This window comes from Dufourea novaeangliae, unplaced genomic scaffold (genome assembly GCF_001272555.1).
Source record: "Dufourea novaeangliae isolate 0120121106 unplaced genomic scaffold, ASM127255v1 scaffold108, whole genome shotgun sequence".
Lineage (NCBI taxonomy): Eukaryota > Metazoa > Arthropoda > Insecta > Hymenoptera > Halictidae > Dufourea > Dufourea novaeangliae.
The window spans coordinates 2,508,183-2,529,690 of NW_015374014.1; the positions used below are offsets into that span (position 1 = coordinate 2,508,183).

At 37.5% G+C, this 21,508-nt stretch overlaps 1 protein-coding gene across 1 annotated transcript in view; it reads left to right on the top strand.

The window, feature by feature from the left end:
* Positions 1 to 21,508, top strand: part of LOC107188725 (telomerase-binding protein EST1A-like) — a 125,784-nt gene that overhangs the window by 38,366 nt on the left and 65,910 nt on the right. The window contains exon 17 of the mRNA XM_015577068.1: positions 10,940 to 11,085. Within this exon, the coding sequence (XP_015432554.1) occupies positions 10,940 to 11,085 (146 nt within the window). The remainder of the gene's footprint in view (positions 1 to 10,939; positions 11,086 to 21,508) is intronic.

Genomic DNA, 21,508 nt, shown 5'->3' on the forward strand with positions numbered 1-21,508 from the left:
CATCAATCGCATCCGTCTACATTTAAAGCTTCAAGAACTTATAATCTTTTCTGCAACCCAAGCCATCGTATTCAATTCAGGATCTCCCTGAAACACATCGAAAGCATCGTGCGCCCTTTTTGCGATTCCGCTCAGCGACACAATTGGCACGTTCCTCACGCATCGCGAGGTTTCGCTAGGGACCTCGAAGAACCCTCGAGTGTGCGTAGCGGGCAGGAAGGAAAAAGGAGAACCAGAAGAACCGGCGGAACGTAGAAGAGAGTTGGACAGACTGGCCTGAGGAAGAAGGAGAATTATACTTTAGGGCATAACGGCGCATCCCCACGACCCGTGGTCACGGTGTCACGGAGGACGCCGGTCTGTGTTTCTGTGCCGGTGTGCGAAGCATAGGCGCGCGCACAAGTGAAACGGAGATAGTAGACAAAAGGAGGAGGGAACCACGGTGGGATTCACCTCATGAGTTTTCTCCGACTCTGCGTCGATGCACCGGCGTCGAGGGCACGCCGAACGACGCGCACTGGCCCCCTCGGCAGCCTACGTTGTCCCATCGACATCGAGCAACTCTCTATGACTAACAAGTTTGCACTTTAGCGCATAACGGGGCATTCCGGCGTGTTCCATAGATCATGGTCCATGACCCACGGATTGCGTGGGCCGGGCACCATAACCATTCCTTCGCCGATATAGTCACGGTGTGGCCGCGCGGTACCACGAGCATTAAGTTTCCAGCTTCTTCGTCTTCTCCTTCTGCTTCCACCTCCATCTCCTTCCTTCCTCCTCCAGAAGAGAAGAAGAATCTCCTCTTCTTACTTCTGCTCTCGTCCTAACCCCTGCCCCTCCCCCCTCCCCTGGCTTCTATCTTCTCCAACGTCACGTATACCGGCTCCCCCTGTTCTTCTCCAGCGCTCGCCAGGCCAGACCGACCTCGCCGCTTTTGATCGCCAGATAATCGCTCTAACGGTGCCTCCCTCGAACTTTCTTCTCCAGTCGATTTTTCGCAAACCCGATCGCGAAGATACCCGGCTATGGGAAAGAGGCCAGGTTTACTTTCGTTCGGATTCGGACTTCACGGCTTTCGTGGGACGTTCTGGCGTGATGAATTGAGTTCGTAGCGTAAGGTTGATTTTTGAGGGGTCGTTTTTTCAGTGTTTGATCAAGGGAAGAAATAAGACGTTTTTGATTGATCGATTCAGTGGCTCGTAACAAACACGACACCTGTCAGTATGACATACCCTGGCAGCTTTAAGAATATTAAGAGTCGAACTATTTTCTTTTGAGAATAAATTAAAGTATAGGTCGTTTTTGATAGTATCTGTTAGTATCTATAGTTTTGATAGTATCTAGAATCTGTTACCACAAACAGTGAAACATTTAAGAAGGTTCGTTTTTGCTATGAGCCCCTCAATTCTTCGGTGCAATCGTATAGTCACTGTAATTTAAAAAAAAATATAGCTTATTAATATACAGTGTGTTCTCTGAAGAATGCATTTGCTTCAAAATTCTACTACAGCGGAATAAACAAATTTGTTTCTCAGTGTCAGAATACGTAACATCTAATGGCTTTTAATGTAATTGGCACTACACCTGCCACAGTTGAATGTACACCAAATTAATTTGTACCTATATTATACAGGGTGTCTCAGCTAACTTAATCACCTCGAATAATGACTCAACGGTACATTGTATGAAAATTTTGAGGTATGAAACTTAAATGGCATTAAGGGGTATATTTTATAAAGTATGTGTTTTTGTGTCAGTGGAGGAATTTCAAAGATTTCAAGGTTACCTGGATTTTTTTAACGGAATGACCTATTTTTTGTACCATGGATCTATAGAGTATTAAATTCTGAGTAAAAATGTGTTAATCTTCATACGTTCTAAAACTGATAGCTAACGAGATATTTACAAAATTATCACTGTATTGAAATCACTGTATTGAAGTTGAGGGTCAGTAGTTCGAGCACCTATAGTTTCCAGATAGTAAGTACATATTATTAAAAATTATTTTGTAAATATCTCGTTAACTATTAGGTGTAGGACGTATGAAGGTCAACACATTTATATTCCGAATTTGATACTCTATCGAGATATGGTACAAACAAATAGGTCACTTCGTTAAAAAAAATCAATATGACTTTGAAATCTTAGAAATGCCTCCACTGACAAAAAAACACGTACCTTATATGATATGCCTCTTGATGCCATTTAAGTCCCACACCTCAAAAATTTCATAAAGTGTACCGTTCAGCCATTATTCCAGGTAATCAAGTTAACTTACATACTCTGAATAATGCCATGTAATATACTATAGAGAAATTTCAAACATACGATGAATTAAAAGTTGACAATTTACGATAATAGCGCCTTTATGATTTCAGTAATGTAAAATAAGAAATCTGAAATTCGTTATGTTGATGTGTTTGGTAGCTCTAGTGTCAATGAAGTTTATTCTGGGCTGAAGTATACCACTTCGTACTTTATGATTAAAAACGAATTTTATTCCCCAACATCCTAATATTAGGAATTTAATTCACAATCTATAGATCATACATTTTAGAAAGAACCTTTTGTCGTTGTGATAACTTAATAGTGAATCCAAAACTTAAATAGTACGTAATGGTTGAATACAATTATATTTTAAGAAAGTTACAATTGCCTGAGGTTCGCACTACAAAACCGTTCAAACCTTTTCCGGTATCTAGTAAAATCAACAACTAATAATAAGTACGTGTACTGTCGTCTTTTTCAATTAACGAGTTAATATCTGGAAAACACTTTAGTTTTCTCGGTTGTTAAATGAGGAAATTTTGATTTATTTCTAAAGACCGAATTAGCGAAGGAGAGGTACCTATTATACGTGTGTATGTTTGCGTTAGTGCATTATGGAGTGTGACTGTAAAATGCAAATTCTGCGACACTACGACCTCAGGCGCTCAAGGTCGTTGATGCCATCAATTCATCAACGTGTCTCGGTGATAATTCTCATGTAAGATAGCGGTACAACGTTATCGTCGATATTCAGCAAGGTTCTCGACTCTTCAAGGTGTTTATGTATTCATCATTGACGAAACTCAAGAGTCCATCTCGCCATTGGGGTTATCTTCTCGTGTCGCGGCGTACGCGGTCGCGCTCCGCTCAAATTTATCCCCGGCAAAGGTCGATCGAAGAATGCTATAAATCCTCGGACGTTGCCTCTCTTTTCCATAGCATTGCCCAGTTCTCCCCATAAGTAACTGGTAATGTCAGAGGAAAGCGTACATCAGGAAATCACCTTACTACGGTAAGATCGTCGTGTAAGTAAGAGCCTGAGGTCAGGATGCCAAAGCTACCGCGTGGTGTACCCCACACATAGAGACCTTATACGCTGTAACGAGCCACCTTACACCATTGCCGCTTGGCGAACTGACCTGAAAAGTACCGATCATTAGTATTCTTTCCGAGTACTCGACTATAGTCGTGGTGTCTTTACTTCTTGTTTATTTAGTCGCACAGTCACTCGGTGATGTATTCCGCTGGAGTGTATTTTTTGTAGACACTACCGATAATTATAGGCTTTGTATATACAGTTCAGAGTTTGCACAACAAACTACCGTCGGAACACACAAATCGACAGGATACATTGTTGTGATAATCGAATTGGAACAACCTAGAATCCAGCGAGTGAAACCGGATAACTCCAGGACAGAGTAACTTGAATCTGACCAACCCTATAGCGAAGGATTTGAATGAAACTAGTCCGGGCTGAGGAACTCGACTGGGTCTAATTTGCTCAACCCAAAATCGTGTAACATGAATTGCAACGAGAGAATTATTTGCGTTTTTGTTTTTTCACAACTAGGATTCTGAATTAAAAAGTTGTAAAAAATTCTCAATTACATACCCCAGTGAGCATTGTCGATCAGATTTTGTACAGAACTTTTGCGTACCATTATTGTTCCCTATGGAAAATAGTCCTCCTGGTTGAGATACAGGGTTGAAATATGACACAGGTTGTTTCTTTTTTATAAGGTATCGAATGATATATCATGGAACCAAATCAGTCTAAGCATACTTTTGATTCCCTTATCCTGCTATACCCTTTATGAATTAATTGACTTCTTCATTTCTATATTGCAAGCAGGGTAGCGAAAAATCTCTGAAATTGCCCCGTTGCAACATTGTAATGACCTTTATAAGACTTTATGAATTCAGTAATTTTGATTGATTTGGTAGTTTCTATGTTAAGTAAAAGTTCATTGAAGGCATTAAGGTAGTAATTTCTTACCAGCTAATTTTTTAAATCATCAACCATGTCTTTCACACAAAATGTTAAACTTACAGTTTCCATTAGATTTTTCAAACTTCTTCATATTCTTTAGTTAATAATTTAGTCAAATCCCACAAATTTTTCCTATTCTGTGAATAATAATTTAATCACTTTCCGTATACTGTTTACATTTTTCAGTCAATAATTTAATCAAATTTCTCATACTCCTCATATGCTTCAGTCAGTAATTCATTGTAGCTTAACTCTTCAGATTCTTTATTTTTGAGACCAAATAACAATGATAGTATGTTGTCATTTTAACATACGCCTCCAGTAGCAAGCACACACCTTTCCAACTAGAGTCCTTGCAACAGAAACAGGTTACACCTAGAAATAAACAAACAAAGCTTTTGTAATGGACAGATAAGGCGAGCTCAATGAAGAATATTATCCGGTGTTAATAATTATAGCGTGTTTACGACGTGGTCAAGAAGTCCGCGCAGAATGTTGCACGCAAACGTGTTACAAGCATCTCTAATAAGCACTGCGAACTAGTAGCTATTGCGCCGTTTGGCGTTACATAGACTTGTGTAATAACAGCTTGTACTCAGTTGCGTACAAGTTGCAGCTTGTCGACTATTTTGCAAATTGAAGGGTAGATAGTTACGAAAGTATAATAACCGAGGTTGACATGAAAAGTGGCTGAAGTCTCTGAAACTTTGCCGCTTAACGTGTTGTCTATCCGACCATAATCGGTGAAACCTCTACATTATATGGTAAACTCTGGTAAGTCTGTGATAGTTTTAGAAATTTCCGATTAACTGCTAATATTTATATGTTTTGTAAATGAGTCAAGGACGTAATGATAAGTCAGACATCATAGAAACAAATAAGTTTATATTTATACGTTATTTACTTACATAAATTTATTCTTTATTATACATATATGTTTTATACATATATACCCAATATAAACACAAGCAATCGTCTGCAATTAGCACTAAAATATTACACAAATAATGCTCTCCTGAAATAAAAACATTCTCCCACTCCATCACTCTGACTTTAACTGACTGATTTTTTGTTACATTAACATAAAGTAGAACGTTAATACTGGCTGTTAATTCTTGTTTGAGATAAATTAGGCCTGGAAACTTCGTGTTAAAGATGAATGAATAAGTATCACGGACTAAGCAGAGTTTATACAGCGTGCGTCTCACAATTGGGACGAGTTATATCTCGAATTTGGTCAGAGATCGAAAGAAACTGTAGACGGAAAACTTGAATTGCATGATAATGTCTATTTTTCTACAACTTTATTTTCTTCATGAGTGCGACGATTCACCTGTACATTTGAAACTGCATACCGCAGTTTCAGTATTCTGTTTTTTAAATCACTCGACTGCAAGGTTTTTTAAAATCTTCTGGCCACAACTCTAGCATATCACATATGGGTCATTCTACGTTAACCGGGACAGAAAATTTTTGATCACAATTTATAGTACTTTTTTTTATAAATGTTCTTCTGTATCAGTTGAAAACTTCTTGGCTATTAATTTATTGTGTGAAACTGATTTAAAGTAATGAAATCCATGAATGCCATCAAAGAAACCGTTCGTACACTTACTTCTGATTGCCATACGCCCAAACGCGCAGCAGCTTGGCGCGCTGCGTCTATGGCACGGTTAATTATTTATTTTAAAGTATATTCCATTGTTTCTCCATCCTGAAACTTACCATATTGGTACAGGATAAATCAAGGAGTAACGTCATATTTATTTCAAAATGTTATCGAAGTATAAAAGTTTCGAAAATTTCATGTTATATATGTGTTTGTACCAAATGTAATACCTTTTCGTAACTGAACTTAGTGTGTACGAAATGAAAGTGTGGTTCAAGAGCTTCAAAATGAGCTCAAGATGAAGTCTGTAAACTAAACAGAACTGAAGATATTGATTTTTGTATGTAAGTGCATTTCCAATTTTAAGCATTTTGTGCAATCTTTAATCGTTTATATTTCCAGAAATATTAATTTTAAAAGTCTAAATTAAATTTACGCGTGTTTCTACGCCATAAAACGTGAACAAAATTGGAGACATGATCGAAAATTTTCCCTTTATATCGTCTCGGTTGACGTGGAATGACCCATATATGTTTTATGACACATTAAGGCTCATTAGAGTGTACTGTCTCAGATGCGTGACAACTATGATTTGTCATTTTATGACTCCATAAATAGGTTTAATCATATCGCGAACTGTTAAAAAGTATAAGAAAAATAAAAAAAAATTTTTCGTAATTGCAGTTTATACAGATAATCAAATACATTAAGCACGCAATATGATCTCATGATAGTTTTAGAGGAGTACCTACTAAAAACAGACATAATGTTGTATTTGTAACCACGAACTACAAGTTCAATATAATTCCGTTATTTAATATTACTTATTATGTGCTGAATATTCTCGTTGGATGGTTAAGCATGCAATTCAAGCGTTCTGGCTGCGATCTTCAATGTTAACTTGGGGAAAAATCGGAGCGCTGAGTAGGAAATTTGACATAAAATATCTATATGACGTAGCATTTCAACAACTGTGTGTTTTTTTTTATTCTGCACACTCGCAACACCACTTCTGCACAATATAAAATCCATAAGCGTCTCTCTAGACTGTCCAGTATATGGCCAGTCCATTGAACGTATACGCGAGGTCTCGAATTTCCATTAAAATCGAAAGCAAACGCGCGTTCGCACGTTAGTCACGGTCCAGCGGATACCATCGCGTACGTAAACCATCGAAGAGGAACTTTAGCTTGATTCGTGGCCGGGTCGTAAAGCTCGACGTTTTATTAAGAACCTGGCGCTGGAAATATGCCAATTTCACGATGCCTGGCGCGAGGCGACTACGGATATCCATCGCTTCGTCAGCCAGTTTGTTTTGTTTTTTTCTTCCGTGAGAATTATCTCGTAATCGATTTTTATTTCCGGGGGAGCCTTCGTGCTGAGTGTACACTGTTTTCCATAGAGAATAGTTTATCGCTGATGTGGTGTCTAGGTTCTCTACAAATGCTAGGAATTTTCTCATCTTTTGGTCCAGTAGAAGTTATTTTACTTGTCGTATAAATCTGTTTGCAATCTTTTTATTTTCTACAGTTCAGTTTTTTGCCATCTTTTTGCTGCTCGTTTTTTCTTTGATTTTGTTTAATATAGGTCTGGCGGTTTGTTCATAATTGTATGCTATCTTGTTGGTGTGTGGGGTGGCCTCATATACGACTGTTTGAATTGTTTCGGTGAACAATTCCATAGCCGATTTCATGCCTTCTGTTGTTTTTAAGGGGATATTAATGTGAGGGTGATTAGTGCGTGGGACAGTAATTGGCTGAATTGGTCGAGCGACGTCGAGAATGTCTACTGTGGTTTTACATTCTTGTTGTTGGTGTAGCAAATTCATTTACGAATTCACCGAGAAGATGAGGGACATTTACTTATTTTTGGCACAATGTAATTTAATTATTATTTTGTTATTAAATCTATATAATCGAATGGAAAAATAAGTATTTTGTTAAGAAATCATAACTTAGAAATAATGTCGAAATGACGATGGTTTTTATTAAATTTATAGAAATAAATGTTGTGAACTTAATTGAATAATATAACTCCGTGTAATATTAAAATACCAGAAATATATTAAAAACTATTGTAATGAATTCTTAGTGGGGGGATCTTAGGGATCCCATTATGTCGTTTACCTTTCGAAAATAGGCTTCGTTCTTTAAAGGTTAACGGGGTATATCACCTTGAGACGTCTAGAAATATGTAATGTATGGGAATTTTATCTTTTTTTTTCTCAATACGTAATTAGTATTGCAAATGTTCTAGTTTCCATAAAATATAAATGTAGCTTTCAGCTTTATTCCACAATTTTTAAAACTGAAAAATGTTACTAAATGGTTTTGAAAATTTTAAGTTACACAGACATACCGACAGCTTGTAGAAGAAAAATCTCTTTTTGCAAAACAAAAAAAAATCAATTTTAAATGTTTCGAAACAATTAAATCATTGAGATATCGAAAAATCCAATGCTATATTGTGAGTAATACATTCTTATTTACAAATCAAAAAGTAATCTTTATTTCAGACGTTCCAATCCGTGCCGTCCATGGCGACCAGAAATCGATATTCTAGCAGCTAGAATCTAGCAGAAGAGGTTGCGAAATTAGCGCATAACTCCGCCAGTTTGTAACATTTTCATTTTGTTTAAATTGGCGTATAAAGCTGAAACCTACATTTATGTCCTCTGGAAACTCAAAACTTTTCGCTTAGGAATTACCTATTGAAAAAACTTCCCAAACTTTACCTATTTTTAGACGTCTCGGGGTGATGTATTCGCCTACCTTCCAAAATACAAGGGAACTAACTAAAGACCAGGTGGATACCGTACGTTACAGGAAAACTATACACGGAGTCGTTGATTCGGTTAGCATAAACAATTCATCCAATTAGGTGAAGAGCTTATCGGGCCGATTTACCGGGCGACCGGCGCATCCTAATAGTAAGTCTATCTTCCAATTAAAATGATCGTAATTACGCAAGTTCTCGTGCACGGCGGATCGCGGATCCCGCGATCGGGGACTGTTAGAAGCAAAATAAATTTCCCCGGTGCCGGAAAAACGTCGGCGTTGGTTAATTAAATCCCCATACCAGGGCGCATTCTCCGTCGGCCCGGTGGATGTTTTCACTCCGCCACGCTCGTCTTATCATGGAATTCGCAAATAAATAATTGGATACTCTAATTAAAGCACGCTGATTCTCGTCCGCCTCGTTACGGGGCGTTCTGGTCGCGCCGATACAATTTATTGGGAGACCGGCGACTCCCTTCGCATTGCCGGGGAAAGCCCTTCCGTAGATGTACGTACAGATAGATATACAGGGTGTTCATTGTAACGGTCGCCACTATTTTTCGGAAACTGCCAGTAATCTGACAGAAGAATATTAAGAACAAAAGTTAGTAGGTACTGAATCGATAACAAAATTGCAATATTGAAATTGCCAATAATTCTTTTCTTCATTAAAAATAGTCAAGGTCAAGGTTATCAGCGAAAGTTCCGTAACGCGGGCACGACACGAGAAAAGAAAGAACATGGTGTCTTTTAAATGTAAACGTCTCGTGGTTCCGTACAATGTAGATACGAGTTTGTTTCTGGCAAATTATAACGTCTGATGTATCTAAACTCGATTCGGACTTGGCAGAATGCAGTTCGAAGCATTTCGTGGCGGTGAGAACAAGCGTCGAAAATGTTTACAACGGACACTGGACGAGATTCAAAAGCGCCGACAAATGTTTTCCTTTTCTTTTTGGTGAAGACAGGTTTTCGTACATCAGTGATAAAATTTCTGCCACTGAATTGATATTTTTTGAGCATGCAGCTGGTCTCGAATTCTCACACCTGCGATCAAAGAGGCTTACTCTATTCCGGATGTTCTCTTGTGCCTAAGTTGTATTAAATGATTTGTATGTAACGTTAATGGAAAATTATTCCTTATTATTAGATAATCTTGTTGTCTGTGATTTGTAGACTGCGGATTTTATGCATTTATAGCCTATAGGGCTATGTGAAATGCAATAAAAAACAAAACTTCCATCAGATCCAATGAGTTTTCCATTTTATTTTGAATGAAATGAGATACTTCAGAGGAAAAATCGTTCTCTTGTGCCTAAGTTGTATTAAATGGTTTGTATGTAACGTTAATGGAAAATTATTCCTTATTATTAGATAATCTTGTTGTCTGTGATTTGTAGACTGCGGATTTTTTGCATTTATAGCCTATAGAGCTCTGTGAAATGCAATAAAAAACAAAAGTTTCATCAGCTCCAATGAGTTTTCTATTTTATTTTAAATCCAATAAGATACTTCAGAGGAAAAATCGATTTCTACGATTGCGCCTGTCTTTATAAATTACTTAAAAAACTTTGATTTTGCATAAAAATCCGCAATCTAGTGATTTTAGTACCTACTAGGACAACGAAAGTTGTTAAAGGAGAACGGTCAGTTTACATGGACCCTTCGGCCCAAATTTTTTTTCAGCGTTTTTTGGCGTTTGATAAATTGTCACTTATTGAACAAAAGAATTTGTAACATTGATTCGTACAAGTGTTTCATTAAGCATTTTATTAATTTATGTTTCCATGGTATCTGGTGACCTTAATGTTTCTAATACTATTAGAGAGATCTAGCACTATAAATACGCCGGGTGAGTTAATGATGTATCAAAAATTAATAAGGCATCCTAAAAGTACACGTACAAATATATAATAGTTTCCAAAGCATACATGTATAACGAAGTGGTACGTTCAGAAAAGATACTACTTAACCAAATTCACAAAAAGTTCCTACTCAATTATTCGCAGTGTTGCAATTTTGAGGTCGATGTCCTTATCCAGACCGAAGTCCCTAAAATATGCAAGATCCTGTCGAGTGACTGATACGTGCCACGACTGCTTTTCATTTATTCAGTCTGCCTTCCCATCGTACTGGATTGTCTGCCAGTCATGATAGTGTTTGCGATACTATTTTCGAAATCGAATGAATTACACGTGTAGTAGATCGACTAGTCCTTTCGTTCTGTAATCCTTTAACGCCAAAATTAAGCTAGACGTAAATAGTAAGTGGAAATGAATTTGCTGTTTGTTTCAGAATGGAGACGTTCCAGGAAGCCGGAGTCCAAATGTTGAAAGAGTTCAGAGCGCTTCTTCAGCATTCACCGCTGCCGCTTCCTGGGTCGCGGTTGCTTCAGCTTCTGGCATTGAATATGTTCGCCATCGAGTCGACGCAGCTGAAAGGTAAGTCACTTATCTATTTCTGTATGCTCGTTTGAGAACCACTGGTAAATTGTCAGCCGTCAATACTGCTTGTAAACTATCAGTGGGACTGAAATGTTATTTCATTAATCGATGTGTTTACGTTTCGAATTGAGGACCTGTTATCCATCACTGTTTCAATGGATTTACGAACATTTTGAAACTCATCGAGAGACAAGAATACGGTACTGTTCATTAGTATTGGGACATCTGGTTTGTAATACAAACTTTGCGTGTAACAAACATGATGTTTCATAAAAACTATATAATTGTAACGACTTTTATTGCTTTATATTAGTCTAACAATAAGTGCTTTTTGCTGTTAACGTTAGCCTTAATTCCTTAAAGAATGTTTATTTCACACTTTCAACAGATTCGTAATGCCTTATTACATTTACTTCGTTAACTGTCCCAATACTTATAAACGAGAGTGTAAGTGTTTTAACGATATGTGTTGTTTATATCGATTTGGATACATGTTTACGTACAGTAAGTAACGTAATTTGGATACGTGTTATATTTGTGGAGTCTCGCCAAAAAAATTGAACGATGAACCTGTTCAGAACAAAGATAATATTGAAAATTATACCGTCGCACTTGCCCGATGATTCCTACCACTACATTAATTTTTATGGTAAAATGAAAGAAGATAATGTGTTGACAGTACAGCTGGTATTTGGAATAGATCACCTTTAGTTGTTGTACCAGCCACACTGCTAGTTGGAGCGCAAAACGTAAAAACTGTACATTTTCAGTACATTTTTAGTTCTGTAAATGCCACAGACTCGAAACTTGTTCTTTAAGAATTATCCATTCGATCCCATTTGAAGATTAAAATCCCGCGTTGCTTCAGTACATTATAACATATTTCGGTGAGACTGTAGTAATGCTACCTACCCTCCGGTTTGTATGATTTTTGGATATGTTTTAATACTCGACATTTTGAACAACTTTTTCCCATACTTGTAACGAGGGGAGTTGCTTAGTTTCCGAGATATTCACGACAAAGTACCGGTACTAGTGCATTGAATTAGCTTCGTTTAGCTTAACCTTAGCTTTCGTTTATTTGACTGGCCCAGAATAACGATTCATTCTTATCTAGCAGAAGTATTAACGTGAACGGGCGTTTAGTTTCATAGAATTGCAACTCGATTAGTATAATGCTTCAAAGTTGATTAGACACAGTTCAAGAAAAAAATAACTGTCTCTAATCAACTCTGACTTATTTTTCTTCTCGAGCTGTCTCTAACAAACTTTGAAGCCTTATAATAATCGATTTGCAATTCTATAAAATTAAACATCCATTCACGTTAATAACTCTGTTAAGAATGAATCGTTACTCTGTTGCAGTCAAATAAACACAACTATAGGCAGAATTCAATGTGCTAGTACCGGCAGTTTTTCGCGAATATCTCTGCAACTAAGTAACTCCCCCCGTTATATGTATAAGAAAAAGTTGTTCAAAATGTCGAGTTTTACAATATATCAAAATTATTGAATTCGGTGGGTAGGCAACTTTTTTTGCAGTTTGACCCACATTTCTCGTAACATCAGTCGACGGACTATTCACGTTGTTCCTATTGTCGGTGAAAATGATTTCTCCACATTTTCCACGGAGAAAGCAATCGGTTCGAGGAAGAAGGGTGTTCGCAGATGATCGCGCGCGAGCGGTGTGGGTCGTCTGGGACGCACGCCGCGATAGATTGATAAAAGGTTCTCGCGTGCGTTTGGAACGGGCGTGATAGATCGCCGCGGTAGGAGACGAAGAAAGTTGTTACGACAACATTGTAACCGGCACTTTAGATCGAATCTCTTTCACGGCCACGGCCGTCTCGTTATTTAATGTTGCTACGCGGGGCCCCCTCTTCGCCCTGTCTTTATTGTTTTACGTCGTTCTGTCGGCGTTGGCAGCGCGAACGGCTGCAATAAATCAGAATAACGACTACGCCTGCTGCCAAAAGCCATTCGAATTCAATCCGACGTGTATCGTCCCCGGAGATCTTCGCGTTTTTCGATGCAAAGATGCGCACCAATACAAACTACCCTTGTCGTCTAGTGCTCGCAAATCAGAAGCTTCTTTCTGGAATTTGATATATTATAGAATCTCGAGACATTGAGAACTTGCTTTCTTTTGTAAATTTATACGTTTTTTAAGACGTACGTGTATGTTGGCAAGTCAATAATACGCTGATGACAATATAATAAATGTATTTCAGAAACTGCAAGGCTTACGGCAAACGACTTGCATTTAGACACGACTAAGTACACTATACTATGGAATTGAGTTATTACTGACGATGTTGCGAGTCTCGTGTCTGAATTAGATCTGGCCTCCGCATCTTTCCGGGGATCTTATATACAGTAGTATTATGAGGGAGCCGAATGACCTTAGGCCCTTAGCAAGTAAATAGGAGAAAAACTGAACATTGTATAAAACCAGACTTTGAAATGGAAAACGAAACGATGACGGTGTCGTCGAGGTAACTCCGAATTAGGTTTTAATACGTTTTATTTAACTATTATTTACAAATATGAATACAATTGGACAGAGTGACGTTGTGATGTTGCTGAAGTTCGGAAAATGACTGTGTGATCCCCTGTTTGGGACCAGTATTTAAAGGAGTTCCGGTATGGAGGGGGTTGACGCTGAGTTTGAGGAGTTTAGAAAAGGATAACCTAGGGAATAGGGATATTATGGGAAGACATCCTGGCGACATTAGGAATTTGGAAAGGGGCTGTGTGGGAAATCGGGGTATCGCAAAAAGACATCATGGCGTCCTTTGGAATCCGGGTGAAAGTTGTCTCGGCGAACGGTCGGGTTTTTGAGGTTCTGTATTGCAGGGTCGGTACATGGAAAAACCATCGGGGTAACGAAGGGTTCGTTGCCGATTACCGCGATAACGGATAACGTATTTGAGAAACGGCGGATGCATAGAAGTTATCAGGCTACCGCTCTGTTGATTCAAGACTAACAGATGGTTAGTCATCCAACAGCACAATCACATCATTTCGGATCGTAGCATCAGTTCGGAAACACCTTGTATAAACATTTGAATTTGCATAAATATCTACAATCTAACATTAAAGGCAGTCGTCCATTTGAGAGTTTCTCGCGCGCGTTGCTCTCTAGAGTACTGTCACGTTGTGTATCCATTTGAAAGTAGCTTCGAGGGTTTTTACTCTCAGATAGTCGCTAGAACGCTCGCCGAGAGCTTACTGTCTGACAGAACTCTCAGAATCGTATGCACTAGCTAGACTCTAGTGTGTTGTGACTAGAAAAAATCATTCTTTTTGGAATTTTAGATAAGTCTAATAAATATTTATGCAAATTTTCATCAAAATCGGAGTGTATCAGTCCCCGATGTTCCCTTGTAAGCGTAATTAAATCAAAATTACATCAAATCGTAATTAAATCGTTGATTTCGTTTTCGCACCAATTTTTCTTGCCGGACATTATGTTTCTCGCGCGACAGTTCTCGCAGGAATACGAAATTGTTTTATTCTCGGCGAGCGACTGTCGGATAGAAGATTATTGACTGTCGCGAGTGGATCGCTCAATTGTATGTCAATAGTCTGTTTGTTTGTTGTATGTCGTAATAGTACTCTCAAGTGGACGGCAGCCTTAAAATTATTAGACAGTGGCTTTTACGAATTTATGATACAGCTAATTGTGTTGAACAGAGTTCAAGAAAGACTTTAGTAATATTTAACGAAAACATTGATTCGGTTTCACCTAAAAATGTATTTCCAAAATTAGTCTATAAAAATTAGAATTTGTTTTTTAAAAAACTGTCCAGATGGTTTATTTGGAGAGTTTCACTCTGTACATATTATGAAAGCGCGAAATAAGTACCTACCCAAGCCAGTCGAACGAACGGGACAAAGTTTGTCCACTGAAACGTTCGTGGAAGGAAGGGAAGATCTCGTAAACCTGCCGATTTAATTTCGCGAGCGTCCCTGGGCCGAGCGTGTATTTCGAGGCAGGCGAATTTTAGTGCAAAGTGGAATTCAGAAGCGGGTGGGTGGCGTGTAAAAGGAATAACGAAACGAAAGAGGCAGCGGGGGCTGACCGACTGGTCAGGGAACCCGTCGTGTACAACCCCCGTCGACTTGATTTTACGTCGTGCCGGAATTTGTTCCCGGTATTGAGTCGTAAACGTGGCATTACCGTTGAAATTTACGAACGCGCCCGCTTTCGACGCGTGTAAATAATACATATTTCCAGCCGAAACAGCGGCCAGTTTTTCACGCCCACGTTACTCCTCCGAATTTTTCAGCGATCAGAGAGCTTCGAAAATCTTCCCGTGGTCGTAAATAATCGGTAGGAGATAAACTATAGATTGGAGAAGGACGCTAAAGTGGAAGGCCTTGACGTGCCGAATTATCTCAAAAAGATTAAGGTGGTCGTAAATTATTTGAGTATATTCAGCGTGATCGATTCTAATGGCAGAAATTGAAATGAACAATACAATTTCATGCAGGGTGAGTCTCGTAACGTGACGATTTCAAATAACTCGTAAGTTATTTGTTCTAAGAAACAATTTTTGAAACCAATGTTGCATGGTTTCCAGGGGGACATACAATACTGTAATTTGTTTTTTGTTACTTTGCTTTTTTATCGAGATATGCATGCGCAGTTTTTTAAACGGATAACCTAATATTTTTTCTCGAATTCGGATGAAACACCAAAATAATGCAGCACTATAAAATTGTTTGCTAGTTTGAATCTTCTTATTGAAAAAATTGTTAAACTAGTATGTTCAAAAGTTTCCGGCCATTTCTGTATTTTGAACTATTCAAGGTATCTAAATGTTTAAATCTGAATGTATACTCCCAAGAATACTGAGATCAGTGGTAAGTACGTCGGCGAAACTATAACCTGTATCGAAACACGTCTGTTGATTTGCGAAGACAAGTGATTATCAGTACACTGCGGATTTTATGCATTTATAGCATAAGTGAATGTGTAGAATTGAATAAAATAGAGACTTCAAGTATATTTAGTAAATGTATTAATTTGTTTTTAAAGTAATAGAATCATTGATGAAGAAGGTCAGTCTCTGCTAATTTCTGGTTTTCCACAATTTATCTGCAAAAGTTAGAATTTGCATAAACATCCGTAGTCTAATTATCACAAAGTGACAGGTCTTCTCGTGAAATTGTTGCTTTATTATTAATTAGGAAATCGACTGTGCATGATATCATAACGAAGTATCGTTTAGAAAACATATCATAAAGTGGTAGGCTAACAGAAACATATAACAAGAACACTCAAGATGATTCCGAAATCATATCTCCAGAACTTTATCTACTTATTGGTCGGCCGTGCCCAGCGTTGTATTAATGCCGAATGAACATAGGTACTTCGAATAAAAAGAACAATTTTTCGAAATACGATCCGTGTTTGAATTAATATTTCGATGGTGGAATAGTTAAAAACAAATTTAATTAACTTGCATCTGTATACTTGGATCTGTAATGTGCCTTTTTTTATGACACTTTAACCTATTTATGTTACTGGCTAAAACTTTCGAATCACATGTTGATTTTCATAGAAGTTTTATCTTTTGACAAACTTTCTACCTAACCGTAGATAATACCATTAATAATTATTTAGTTTTAGTACCTAGTACAAAATTATTGCTAAGACATAGAAGAGAAGTAGGGGAAATATGCAAAAAATTGTGAAAAGGATATAAAGAAAACTGTGCGATATGGATTACGTTTTGTAAAATGCAGTATCCTCCGTTAAACTGTTTTTGCTTTTGCTAATGGATGCACTTATTTGTACCTATTTAAATTTGTTTATTTGACGAAGGTTTATTATTTAAATGTTATAGACTGAATATAAACTTTTTCTCAGTAGTGTATGAGAACGTCGCAACCTCTGGTGATAATATCATTATTAATGTATTCGCAGCACCGGTGATTTCAATGCTTGGTAATAGAGCAGTAAACTTTACTATTTAGCTTGTGCGGAAGTCAGTCGCATACATACTTTGTTTTCGCGAAGCTGATATTAAGTGTAATAAATGTTTCGAGCATTCACGCGTGATCCTGTTTTAAAATAACATTTCACGTAATTGTTTTGTATTACTTCAGTAACATTAGCTACAGAATAATTTCTGCATGTACTGGTTTCGTTTATATCTCGGTATTCATTTGAATACATAACTCCTGTCTAGATCTTGAGTAGTACCAGCGTAGATATAATCTTTATTAAACCGATGATAAATTGCGTATGTTTATGCAAATTGACATTTTCATAGATTGGTTGTAGGAAACCTGAATAAAATAGACATGTATTCCTTCTATTAAGTGACTCGTTAGATCTAGCAAAAAGGCAAACCATTATTGAACAGCATTAAAATTCTTGTAATAATGTTAATATTTATATGCACTATAAATGCATAAAATCCGTAATCTACCGATGATTTTATGCATTTAGACTAGACCTATTACAGAAAACAAAATGAAATACAAACTATAATGAAGTTCTACAAAGAGAAAGTTTTGTTTCGTACATACTCAACTATTCATTGAGATGACACGTTTTTATTGTTTCTTGTTCGCATAAATATCCTATAAAAATTCGAAATTGGATAAACACCCACTGTCTAATAATAATATAATTGTATATTGTCAAATGTATATTATAATTTTTAAAAGATATTTCTAAAGTGTAATTATCACATTGAATCTGTCAAGGATGAACAACACAAGAACTCACAAGTCCACAATTTAAACATATTTTTTTTTAACTTAAAAACGGGTGTTTTATATGTTATGTAGGCAACTGATGTAACAGTGAAGGTTGCATCGCGCGTTTCTGCATAAATTCTTATTTGTTTTACTTTTTTCTTCATTTGTTTTGCTCGAGGTTGATATTTTCAACCATGCACGTTTCTTTCTGCTTCCTGCTATTTCCTGCTACGGTGCACGATTCTAACATATTCTACATAAAGCTGAGTCTACACTCGATCTAATTAACTTTCAGCAAATACATTGTTCAAATTAATGGATTGAATGATAAATATCTTCGACTCATCTTTTTTTACATTCTTTTATGTTACAGGTAATTTATAATGTATGTTAGTCTGTAATATCTGTTGTATTATCATTAATGCACAGATTTTATATATTTGTTTTTCGGTTTCAAGTTTCTTTGCGTATGTTCCGCTATTGTTGACTTCCCTCGATTTTAAGTATGTATTCTTTCGTTGTTCCTACAGATGAATTTTTTATTGTAATTTGCTCATTGTAATTTTACTACTAACTACATTGTTCTTGTGTCCGCTCTCAGCATGTTGCATCTTTTACTATATTTTCTGTTATTCAGAAGTTTCGTACTAGACCTGATTCCCCATAAATGATTTCATTTGTAAAACAAATTCTCAACCTGCAAAAATTTATAATCGTGCTTATTTTCAGTTATAGACACTTTGACCATTTCCATACAACAATATTCCATCTCTGTTCTTGTTGACAAATTTCCACAAAAGTGCTTCGAACGTGCCTCTTTCTCAAGTAGGATAATCGCAGTATTAGACGGATCCGTTCAGCCGAAGCGTAGATACGGCCTAACTCTAGTCTAATGCTCATCTCTATTCCTGAGTCACCGTCATCGCCGTGACCGAACGAGGCGAAGAAGCAACAGGCGAACAGGGCGTACCGGGTTTTTGCAAGTGCGTGCAGGTGCTAGCCCCATATAATTACCACTAATTCCTATACGAGAGCGAAACCATGGTCAAGGACTCGGTCTTCTCAGGGTGAAACACAGTCTGAGTCATCAGCGAGTCGAACAACTTTTGCTCTTCTATTTCCGATGTAAAACTGTCTGCGCGGATCTTTTGCACCAGCCCCGCTGCTTTTTCCCTTTCGTTGGCCATTTCGCTGTTTGGCTTCGTGGCGGGGGATCGTTCGTTCACTGAGCGAAAATTCATCCTCTTCGATCCTCCGTTTCAGGAAAACTGGGCATTGTTTGACTGACAATTAGATCGTTTTTGTGTCAAGTTGGGATCGTTTGTTTCATTTTTAAAACGTTTCCGTTTCTTCTCGATTCTCTTCTTCCGCGATAAGCGATTCATCGATACCTGGTGACTTCCTACTCTATTACCTTTCCGAATACAGTTCTCCACATTCGCGTTGGACGAAGATAATCTTGATCAATGTAGAATGGAATAGTACCTCGAGTCATATTCGTTGTACCTGAAACGCGGGCTACACTTAACGCTAGGATGCCGTACTGCACGTGCAAACTTACATCCGATGACTTACCTCATCCTTGTATACATATAGGTTTTTGCGGTCGGATTCTTCAGACGGCTGATTCCTAAAGGTCACTTGGTGATCCTTGTCGTTGAAGTTCAGATGGTTTCCGTGATACAGATACAACAAAATGCCTATTATTTTGAACCAATAGACGGACACACCCGTTCGAATGAGCGATCTCTCGGATAATAATTGATCCTAGAGAACCAAAATTGGTAAAACTTACGTTAAGCAGCTCTGATCACCTTGACATATGCTGTCAAGGAGACTCCCCCGTGCACGTTTCAGAAGGTTTTAGACGTCGCTCATTTTCTATTAACAAGTGATGAATAAAAAACTTCTTGCACCAACCTAACCCTTTTGAACTAACTTTCTCTCACCATCTCCGTTTAGTATCAAGCTTCAAAGTTGATTAGAGACAGTTCAAGAAAAACGGAATCGGTATTATCTAAACAACTTTTTAATAAACCACGACCGACGGCGGATATACAGCGTATCTCACTTAACTTTGCCACCCTTAATCATTCTTTTATTTGTCGAGATACAAAAAAATGATTCGGGAGAAAGTTAGTGTATTTTAGGGGGGAAATTAGGCTATAAGATTGAAGGTCATATCTGAAGGTCATATGTTCTGAAATTTTTCTAATGGTAACGATTTTTAAATGAAATGCCCTATTTTTTTGTTTGCCATTACAAAGAGGAGATCAAAATGTATCCAACAATGTATCACACTATGACCTTAAAATGACATTGGGCCGAAAATTTCGCACGTAACTGGTTGAGGTGGAAGTTCAGAGGAAATGAATTTTGAACATTGAACATACACTAAAATAATAAATATTGCGATTATGGCGTTTATTTTGTTTCTGCAATTCATTTTCTGTAAACTTTTAATCGGGTAAATTTCCCAAATTCGTCCTTGTGGGAGCGAAATTGGTTTGGAAAATACTCTGTATTTAATAATTAATAACTTTTTAAGAAATAATGAGCGAGGCTAAAACCTCTTGAGGGTTTACGTAAATTTCACTAAAAATTTAATATATATCACAAAACGATATTTAGGCGATCGATTACCGATAATTCACATTCCATTGTAGTCTATTTTTGATAGCAGCAGTGACAAAGAAATCTGTAGTTTACGATTTTTAATTTTTTGAGATTTTCGCCAATGAATTCTAAGTGTCAACGTGTCCTAGAATGATTTAGAATGCTTTTTCACTTAACATTTTAGTAAGAGGATCCGTTAATTTTCGCAAGAAATGAATGCCAGTTTAAACTAATTAACGTTTCCATTATCCCTGATGTAATTACAAAATATGAGTTGGTTCTTTGAAGCGGTATAAGTCTACTTCCCTTGGTTTGAGATACTTAACATTTTTAATTTTTAATTACTGAAGTCCATTTAGTTGCTGAACTTCTATTGACTAGTTGACAAGGATTTTTCAGTGCCTTGATTTTAATATTACAACTTAGTACTAACTTAAACAAATATCTTCAAGGCTGATCGTAAATTACTTTAAAAAAAAAAATTGCTCATATGTAGAATTATATCAGGTCATTTATAACGTAACGAAGATTCGACTTTATACAATCAATGCGAATTGTAGTAGATATCGTTTTAATCCATGGGCGCAAGTTGTTCTTCAACAATAGACATTTCATACGCACCAATGTAGTAGTTACAAACCGAATTAAAGAGCCTATTGACCCTTTAATTCCTTATTCCGAGAAGTTTTCAAAACGGTTGAGAATGTCAAATTATAAAAACAGAGGAATTACTATAACGAATTATCTCAAGAAAGATGCAAGCGTAGCCATTATTAGCCAGTGCACAAGAAGAGGATCGAAGCTGCGATAAAGAATCGATCGAGAAAACCACACGGTCGCGTTGTAGCGGTTTAAGGATGATGGAGTCAGGTCCTGAGGTGTCCAGGACCTCAACCGCAGACGGCGTCGACGCGAATGCATAAACTCAATGGGTCATTACCGTCTGTGTTTACGATTTCAATTACCGGCTGCCCGATAACCGGTCATCATCGTGTCATGGGTAGCGTTCCACGCATAGGCAAGTGTTGTTGCGTTGCTGCGTGACGCTGACAATCGTCGATCGACGATCCTATCGGTGGTACGATCA